This window comes from Gigantopelta aegis, chromosome 2, assembly GCF_016097555.1.
Source record: "Gigantopelta aegis isolate Gae_Host chromosome 2, Gae_host_genome, whole genome shotgun sequence".
NCBI lineage: Eukaryota > Metazoa > Mollusca > Gastropoda > Neomphalida > Peltospiridae > Gigantopelta > Gigantopelta aegis.
The window spans coordinates 49,262,269-49,273,031 of NC_054700.1; the positions used below are offsets into that span (position 1 = coordinate 49,262,269).

The 10,763-nt window shown below is 39.2% G+C and overlaps 1 protein-coding gene across 1 annotated transcript; it reads left to right on the plus strand.

Annotated features, from left to right (window-relative positions):
- Positions 1–5,074: 5,074 nt before the first annotated feature.
- LOC121378843 lies at positions 5,075–8,863 on the plus strand. The gene is made up of 2 exons (XM_041507186.1): positions 5,075–5,269; positions 8,080–8,863. Exon 2 carries the CDS (start codon positions 8,081–8,083, stop codon positions 8,816–8,818), a length of 738 nt encoding a protein of 245 aa, XP_041363120.1. The 5' UTR covers positions 5,075–5,269; position 8,080; the 3' UTR covers positions 8,819–8,863.
- The last annotated feature ends 1,900 nt before the right edge of the window (positions 8,864–10,763 follow it).

Here is a 10,763-nt window from a genome sequence, read left to right on the forward strand (position 1 = left end):
TTACTATTACTCATGGTCTACCGGTAGGGTTTCAGACACAAGCTATTACTCGTGGTCTACCGGTAGGGTTTCAGACAAGCTATTATTCATGGACTACCGCTAGGGTTTCAGACACACGCTATTACTCGTGGTCTACCGCTAGAGTTTCAGACACAAGCTATTACTCGTGGTCTACCGGTAAAGTTTCAGACACAGGCTATTACTCATGGTCTACCGGTAGAGATTCAGACACATGTTATTATTCGTGGTCTACCGGTAGGGTTTCAGACACAAGCTATTATTCGTGGTCTACCGGTAGGGTTTCACACACAAGCTATTATTCGTGGACTACCGGTAGAGTTCCAGACACACGCTATTATTCGTGGACTACCGGTAGGGTTTCAGACACAAGCTATTATTCGTGGACTACCAGTAGGGTTTCAGACACAAGCTATTACTCGTGGACTACCAGTAGAGTTTCAGACACAAGCTATTACTCGTGGACTACCAGTAGGGTTTCAGACACAAGCTATTACTCGTGGACCACCAGTAGAGTTTCATACACAAGCTATTACTCGTGGTCTACCGGTAGGGTTTCAGACACAAGCTATTATTCGTGTACTACCAGTAGAGTTTCAGACACAAGCTATTACTCGTGGACTACCAGTAGGGTTTCAGACACAAGCTATTACTCGTGGACCACCAGTAGAGTTTCAGACACAAGCTATTACTCGTGGTCTACCGGTAGAGTTTCAGACACAAGCTATTATTCGTGGACTACCGGTAGAGTTTCAGACACAAGCTAGTATTCGTGGACTACCGGTAGAATCGGCAGGTTCGTAAGTTAGCTCGTTCGGTAAAATGCACAGTTAACGGACAGCTCGCTTTTATTGCAACTCGTCTGTTTTCTTTGACTTTCTAGCTTAGTGAGATGTCATTGAACAATTTTACACCTACCGAACTATATCACTCGGCTTTTTCTCTCTGGTTTCTTTTTTTTTGCAAATTGATTTTCATTTCAAAAATTACTTTAAAATACATTTTAAAAGCTAAAAAGGAGAGAAGAAAACAGAAAATAAAGCATGCACAGTTCTAACACTAAATTACTTACTACATTAGGGACTCCTGACCGTCAAAATCATATATCAGTTATTTATATACTAGTGTGTATATATATATATATATATATATATATATCTCCCATAAATGAACTAAAATGCCAAGGTTTTTAGATATTAAATTACTAAACGTAATTTGTCCAAAGTGATTTATCGTCGAAGAATGTTATCTAGAAGGCCGTGGTATCTGTTTTTCTGTCTGTGGGAAAGTACGGATAAAAGGCTCCTTCCTGGTAACGGGAAAATGTAGCGGGTTTCCTCTGCTGACTACGAGTCATAATTACCAAATGTTAGACATTCAATAGTCGATGAATAATTAATCAATGTGTTCTAGTGGTGTCGTTAAACAAAACAAACTTTAAATTTAACTGCGATTTTGATGAAGCACTTTTGCCGTTTAGTTGCTGAACGCTGATTGTTAATGACACCATTTGCCGTTTCATTACTAGTTGTAGCAGCTAAATATAGGTTAAAATCTTAATTAAAATTTAATAAAAAATTGATCAATGTTTTTTTTTTATGATTACAGGTAGGTTGATCTCTACAATATTTAAATAGCACAGTCTTTGGAAAATATTTGCTATTGATATTTCTAAGGCCTAAAATAAAATAAAAATATGTGAGTGGTTTCATCCTTTAAGAAAATAGGGTAGGTAGGTAGGGCCTTTTTCCCCCATTTTTAAAAACGAAACAAACCGAGAAACTGTAATCGGCCGAGCTGTTCCGAATCTAGTTTGGTGATTGCAAAAAAAATAAAAAATTCAGGGATCACGATTTTAAAAATTATTATTATCACAATCATCATCATCATCATCATCATCATCATCATTATTATTATTATTATTATTGCTTCACAAAATTTCAGGGTCGATACATAAAATTAAGGTAGGTCGGGAAACCGAAAACATATTGTTTTAGGCCCAAGGAACAACATATCCAAGTGTGGTGTGCGGTCACGTGGAATTGGGTACAGAGGTACTTAACAAGTGACTAGAACTTCTAAAAGTGGTAGTTACTCATTCCGTGATATATCATGCTAATTTGCTAATTTTAACCATATTTATTCTAATGCTAGTATCAGACTACCAACTGTCAGTACAGAGTTGGCCAACTTTCTGCTATCACGACTTCTACGACTGTCCAGTTGCTAGTCTGAGCGCTCTTACAACTCGATTCTCGTCGTATAACTCATTAGTTGCTAGACTGAGCGCTCTTACAACTCGATTCTCGTCGTATAACTCATTAGTTGCTAGTCTGAGCGCTCTTACAACTCGATTCTCGTCGTATAACTCATTAGTTGCTAGACTGAGCGCTCTTACAACTCGATTCTCGTCGTATAACCCGTAAGTTGTTAATCTGAGAGTATCCGTCGTAAGTATGGAGTTGGGTAAATTACAACGTAACCGTCGAATTGGCCAACTTCGTCGGAACAGTTGACAGTCTGAGCCTAGCATACGGCAGTATCCGCATTGAAATGCACTCAGTGGTTGTATGCAATTCAGAAAAGTATATTCTTCAAAAAAGGTAGGGGAACCTGAAATATTAAAGCATACGTTTTGACCACAGACATCCTAGTAAAGAACATTTAGCTCTGTATATCAACACACCGAAACACATTCCAAATTTTGCACATGCATCACACAGTTGCCCCGTACACGTGCGTGGGGTGTCATTCTCGATTTTGACAATTTTCAGGAAGGTCCATTAATCACTGTGGAACATTATTTCTTTCAATCTTTTTCATTATGTTGATCATACAGTTGTTATTGTTTTGGTTTTAGTCATTTTTATTGTTTGAATTTACTGATAAAAAACCCGTCAACTTTCAAATTTCACTTCTGACCCCAATCGTCCTTCAAGATCTTTGGTGGTTATAAAACCTACTGTAATACTGAACTACCAGTTGTAATGTTTGCCCAATTAATTCACTATTATCATATAACCGTCCCCCACAGCTAATATACCTTACAATTTTGGCATTTGTAAATTCTTATTAGAGTTCCCCTACTTTTTTTGAAGAGTATAGAAAACGAACCCTCCGTCGTAGCATAGTCAAGTACTAAAAGGGTTGTTTCTGAATGCACTTTCCCTATACATGGCAGCACATACCACGATGTTTGATAAATACGTCGTGGAGCATTAGTTAAAGGGACATTCCCGAGTTTGCTGCAATTTTAAATATGTTATCGACTAACAGAGACTTTTTAACGATTGTAATTACATATCAAATATATATTTCTGTTTAACATATTAGTGGCTGTATACTAAACGTGTTTCTTATCTTTTTAGTATTTGTACTAGTTTTAATTTCATTTTATTTCCTAAAATATGTTTTTTTCGTACGTACGAAATTATTTGAAGACAAACTCCAGTTTGGGCTTCTTATAAATATTAAGATGACCATAAACACATTGGATATACAGACATTTATATTCTAAACAAGAAAATATATTTACTATGTAAGTTTAATCGTAGAAATATTTTATTAGTCGGAAACATCTTACAATGCAGCAAACTCAGGAATGTACCTTTAAGACGGGAACGACTACGAGTCCATCGGGAGCGATCCTATAACAAACCGCTGCTAAGAAAGTGCGTCGCCACTAAGTTCAAATCACGCTATTAAAACTACAATTTATGATTTAGAACTTCATTAAGACATGTTTGTACTTCAAGAGATAACAGAATTTTATTTGACCTAAATATATGAGTACAGCCCAGCAGGAAGTTTTAAATCGACTGACGCAAAAGCAAAACAAACTGTAAACAAGCCAAAAAAGCTTGAAACCCAGCATAATATTTGCTGTGTTTTTTGTAACATATTGCATGAGCAAAATCTATACTAATGAGAGTTGGTCGTCATGTGTTGAAATAAACACCGTGCATTGTGTTTTGTGTTCTTCGGCATTACCTCGGTATAAATAGTTATATATATTACTTTAGAAACCATTATCTGGAACTTAGAACTTGGTGTTAAGTTACTTATTGCGCTGTCGGAAAACAAATCTCTCGGGAAATCGATGCTTGGGTAATTTGAGGGTTTTTTTAAATTTTAAAGCTGAAAATATACGACCACGTTTCGCTTCTACTTAATAATCCTAATATGTGAGCAAAAACGAACAGGATACCCATATGGCTAATGGCGTTTTCTATCATTAGTAAGAACGTGATACAAAAAAGTAGCGCCATATTCTACTGATGCACATGGTGGGATTCTGTTGCAGTTATGCTGATTTAAAGGCAGTTTGTTGGGGTTTTTATATTCCTTGAAAAAAATCATTTGATAATGTCATGATGATGTCAAAAATAAAATACTACACTCGTTTTGGCTGGATATCATCTTTTTATGAAAGCAGTGAACATCGCAAGTTAGTATCTAACCGAACAAAAGTGAGGTAAGATACCAAGGGAAGTTCACGAGTTCCGTAAAAATTATATCTAGCGACAGCGAGTGTGCTATTTTATTTACTACCCATCTTCAAATGAGTAAAATCATACAGTTACTTCCAGCATAACGAAATATGCCAATGCATAGTTAAGACAATGGGAGGTGACGTCACTTACGGAAATGACGTCGTTTACCAACTAATACGCACTGTTAGCCGGGGCCCGTTGTACGAAGCGATCTTACGATGATTTTAGGGCTAAGATCGCTTCGTAAAACACAGTGAATATGAAATTTGTACGACACTTAGAGAATAACTAACGAGCTACGAGGAATTATGAATTATCTGTCCCGAGTGAATGAATGTTGTAAACCCGAGCCTTTGGCATTCACGAGGGACAGATAATTCGTAACTCTTCGTAGCGAGTTGGTTATTCTCTTTATTACCCGTTGTCAATTTTAATTGATTTTTAATGTAAACATTCCTCTGCAGTTTACAACAAAGCCATCAGCCATTACGTCATATAATCTTACGCGCATCACATGACGTAATGTAAGTGACGTCATAGCATAACGGCGTTCTTTTTACAGGCCTAAAGCTACGAATTACGGACAAGTGAAATTTGTGCGTAATTAATCAAGGGGGAAATTAATGAACAGATTACTTCTTTTAACGGTTCCTGTCGTGATGTACGTGATGGCAGGTGACATTTGAGTCCTTGTAATGGCTTTCATATCTGGTACACATGTCCACAGGTGCGACAGAGCAGTGAAAACCCGGACCAAGGTGAGAGTCTTTTCAAACTTGGTAAACATCCAGTTCAGATTTCTCTAATTGCTTTTTAAAATCCGAATCCATGTAAAGGGTGGATTTCATAGTTGGTGTGGTTGTCAATCAACGGACTCTTATCAGCTGCACATTCTATAATACTACAAAAATATAATCCCAAGGCAAGGTCACGGTAATTTGGAACTTGGTTTTAAAGTTTCTCTTATTGCCTTTAACGTGATTATGTTCCAATTTCCATACTCGGTATTCGTGTTCTACAGGTGATAGTCTTTCCACTGTACACCCCCAAGGCCCAAGAAAATCTGAATCTGTGGAGGTAATGTGGGACTTGTTTTCAGCTTTTCTAATTGCTTTTAGCTCATAATTCTTTCCATGCTTGTTGACCAAGTGGGTTTTTCAATCGCACTCCTCGGGCGCGTTAATTTGATCAAACTCAAAGGTTATTGTCATTTTGAACATGGCTAAAATAGTTGTTGCGTTTGGGTTGTTTTTGTTGTTAGTTTTTTAGGGTTTTTTCCCCCTAACTGATTATAGCTTTAACCTTTTTCATAATAGACTTTCATATTGGATACACATTTTCCCGAAGTGACAGTCTTTTAATCTTCACATACCCCACTCCCATATTATATAAAGTTGATATTTTTTTATGAAAGTGGGGTTTTTTGTTGTTAGTTGGGGGTTTTGGGGTGTTTTTTTTTTGTTTGTTTGTTGTTGTGGGGTTTTTGGGGGGGTCCCCCTAATTGATTATAGCTTTATCCTTTTACACAATAGACTTTCATATCTGATTCACATTTTTCCGAAGTGACAGTCTTTTAATCTTCACTACTTGGAGAAGTCATCATCGTTCAGTAATTGCGTCATAATGTATTACTGGATGTGGGGTTATAGTTATGGCAGCGTGTTCTATTTCAGACTAAAGCTTGACACACACGTGCCGACTCGACAGTCTCGGTGACATTATCATCGACTCCCGACTAATCAGTCGGTAGGTGTGCAATTTTGTGACGTCATCTTTTATAAGAATGCGTGTAACCCCGATAGGACCGTCACTTCGGCAGGCTGACTAAAGCCTGGATTGCAGACCACTGTTTTTTCAACACACACTACACGACGCGACTTAACACGAAAGTCGAGTTGCGTCGCGTCGTATATATAATGTGATCTAGGCTGTACAGTCCGGGAGCCAAGACCAGCAAACATTTAACTCTACATCAAGGCTAGGAATGTTCCAGAGGCATTGCCCAAGCAGCTTGGAGTTACAAACTAACTGTGTAGTGGATGCTGTGCTTAACCATTTCCTAGCCTCTTTTTTCAGAATTGGCTTCCGGGCTGTTACTTGACTTAACTGTCGAGTCGGCGTTAATCGGCAGGCGTATGCCAAATATTATGCTTCAAATCCATTTGTGTTGTTTTTCTGAACTCTCCAGGTTTTACGTGGATTGAGTTATCTTTTCCTTACCCAGTACGTAACATGCGAGCCATCATCGGTTTGCCATTCTAGTTTTTTGTCTACGCTTGGGGAATTGTACATGTCTCCGCTTATCCTGGATTAGAATTGGTAGCATGTGGCTGTTTCTGAGCCAATCAATCTTACCCGTTTTCCTTCCTTCTAGGATCGTTTACACCGACGCAATTCCTACTGCTAATCAGGGAGAAAAAAGATGGTTTGCAAAAGAGAGAAAAGAAATGTGGAAAAGAAAAAAATATTTAATGCCATAAATATATTGTTAGGTTCAGTAGGGCAATAAAGTTTTGGAGGAAATACTAGAGGGAAACAAAAGGTTCAGTTATATTTATAATGACTTATGCTAATTAGCAAAAAACTGAACTGTAATTGCAAAAATGTTATTTTATTATTATTTTAATTTTTTGGTTACGTAACCATCCGCTGGATTTCACAAAACATTCCTGTTTCTAGTTTACGCCTGGGAGTTGCAGTCCTCTTTATTGGCGGGGCAACAAGTATGTATTGTCCAGTAAAAGACCTCATCTGGAGTGGCTGTCCTCTTACAATCTAGCATGTAGGTAGCCACATGACGGATATCTGCACGGTTATGATTGAGAGAGTGATCAGGACCGTATAAGTGACTGTCTAACTCTCGAACGGCAGAGTCATCGGGCTACCTAGAGACGAGACACTAGACAGCGATTCATGCAACCAACACCTATTTTGCCAAATTTTCATTCGACTCTGCATTGTGCAGAGATACGGTTTGGATCGCGGATAACGGTTTTATCGTCCAGATTATCTATGCCTCTCTCAATGGCATGCGGTTATTGGTGATATTACGTTGCTGCTGAAAGACGCATACACGGACGGACGCACGCACACACAAACAAATAAACGAACAAACGGGCTGAGGTGTTTGTTTTATTGAGCAGTTTTATTAGAAAATATTTAAAATTGTAAACAATTTATAAATTTCCATTCAACTGCTAAGGATTTAAAGTATCCAAAAAACTAACAACAACAACAAAACAAACCCACCAAAAAATCCCAACGGTCAACCTGGTTTCTCATCAACGGAAATCAATAAAGATGGATGTAGCAGGCGTATAATTGCAAAATGGAACAAAACTATCCAGTTAGTACTGTACGAATAATGTTCAAGAAAATGTCAGAACTATTATATAAAGATTTGAGCCTAGACTCAAGGCTTTTGCAAAACATTGACTTTTTATAGCAGGCACCGAGGATCAGGGAAGGGGGGATTGGGGGATTTGCCCCCTCCCCTCCCTCTCAAAAATTCTGAATAAAAAATAGTATTGGTAGTAAATCTTAAGGCACAGATGACGTTTATTTGTAGAATGCAGAAGAGGAAGGGAAGGGGACGGAGGAAGAGGAAACGTGCGCCAGGGGCGGCTCAGGGGGAAACAAAACTGGCGGCTGAACTGGCGGCTGAACCGCCAGCGGCGGTCCCTTCTTCCCGCCCCCGACTCGACCCAAGACGAAAGGACCAGCTCATCCGGACCCGCCGTCAACACCGAGGGATGCTCTCAACGCGCCGATGTGCGAGACGCCCGCAGACGGACCTCCATCTTCCTCTACGTCACCGCCTACACGTAACTGGCCACTGTCACCAGTCTTGCCAGTTCGGAAGGCGGCGGTCCGGGCAGCCGAGCGACCAGCCTGACAAGGCAAGGTCTCCACCTTCACAAGCACCGTCCCCCTCCGACTCGGAAGCCGTCTGGAAAGTTCAGATCGGGAAAATCAGGTCCGGCATCCTGAAGTTCGTGCAGGGGCACACCTCGGATCTGGCATCACTGGTGGGCGGACTAGTGGAACAACTGGCTGATGGAAGCGCTTACGAGTTACACACCATCAAGTCTACAGCTGGCAAGACGGGGTTGGTACTAACTCAGCGCCGAGAAGGAGTCTACCGACAAGCGGTCCTAGTTAGAGAAATGGATAGCCACACCATCCACAGGATCGTCAAGGCCCTTTCCGGCAACGACTATCGGATTGTCATCACCATCCTCGCCGACCAGAGATGGAAGCACTCCACCCCTGCCTTTGCCGGTTCTCCGCTCATTAGTTCGCCGTAGGCCAACCTCCACACCCTAACGGCCTTTATGTCGAAATTACTTCTTTTTTTTAATATTATTAAATGGTCCGATCCTCTCTTCTTTCTCTTATTTATTTTTGGACTGTCCTTCTAATATGCTCCAAACTATATAAATATTCGGCCGAGTAGTCAATTCTTTTATTTTTGGCTTGTAACTTTTTAATTATTTTTTTTTAATTTATTCTATTAAATATTTTTAAAATTCTGCCCATTTTCAACACTATCCCCTCCCCCCCCCCCCCCCCCTCCCTCATCCCGAGTCAGGCCACCGATCTTATCGAAGGTCGGACTGGATGGGCGTGTTCGAAACCGTAGTGGTATATGGGCACGTTAAACTAGTTATCATCATCACCTAGTTTACAATTTCTTTTTACAGAGGAGCATACCCCCCGAAGCCCCTAGAAACCTTGCTTTGCGCCCTTGATCTGTCAGCCCCTCACCCCCCCCCCCCCCCTCCTATGTCTATTTGCTTCCACCGTGCCTGTATAGTCAATGAGTAATTAATCAATTGGTTCTAGTGTTGTCGTTAAACAAAACAAAACTTTGACTGAAGACTGTGTTAGAATTAGCAAATGCTTACATCCAATAGCCGATGGTTAGTTAGTTGTTTGTTGGTTAGATGTTAGTGATTAGTGAGAGAGAAGTTGGTATCGGGATACGAACCCAGGATCTTCCACCCTTACGTCCAATGGTTTAATTACTACACTGCCACAGTTCTGAGGCCAATGATATCCTACAATTACAATTCTGTAAACGTATTTTAGGCGCGAAAAGGAGCACTACTAATATGATGGTCTATTGTGAATTAGGTAGATCACCTTTGTACATAAGTAAGAACATCCGTATTTTTAAATATTGGATACATTTGTTGAATACAGATAACTGTATTTTGAAAGAGTGTTATACCCTCTATATGACGAGTGCATAAGAAAACCACGTTCTGTTAACTGGGTTAGTCAAATACGTGACCTGCTTCTCACTAATGGTTTTGGTCACATATGGTATAATCAAAATGTAGAAAATTGCAATACATTTATATCACTATTCAAACTGATCAATTTATCACATCTGTGTATACTGTATTCAACAATTCTCCAAAATGTCAGTTATACAAATTCGTTGTTAATAATTATTGCTTACAACCTTACCTTCAGAAACCTATTGCCCTGAAATACAAACATATTTTGAGTAAATATAGATTATCTTCCCATAATCTCTTTATAGAAAGGGGCAGATACTACAATATTGACAGGAATAGTTGAATGTTTAGTCTGTGCAATATGAATGTAGTAGAAGGCAAATATCACTTTGTTTTAGTGTGTCCTTTCTATAGTAACATAAGAGATAAATGTATTAAACCTTTGTATTATAATAAACCATCAACATCTAAATGAACGCAACTGCTGTCCAGCGACAGTTTAAAACAGCTAAAAAAATTGTGCAAGTATTTGACCACTGCTACCACACGTACAACAGGCAACATTGATACATGGCATATGTTATTATGTTGTATATTATTGCTATGCATGTATTACCTATTTACTATAGAATTGTATCAGTTGTAACCCGATGCTACATACCATTCCCCGCAATGTGCAAATTATATTATTTTATATATAAATATTTATGTATGCCTACCAAATATATATTTTTGGGCAAAAATAAAATGTGTAAATATCTGATAATGTATTCCTTGGTGTGTGTACGACTCACGTCATTTTCCGATTTATTGCTGACCCATTGTGTGCAAGGACCTTGATTAACCTCTAGTTAGTTATTAATTACGACCCACTCAAACGACGATTTGAAACAGAGACTCCGGGAAACAAGCCGACGGTTTTACCAGTGATGTAATTACCGGTGATTAAGTTTTCCCTCGGCCCACGCCCAGTCACGAACATACAGCGTTATGCTCGTAACAGACT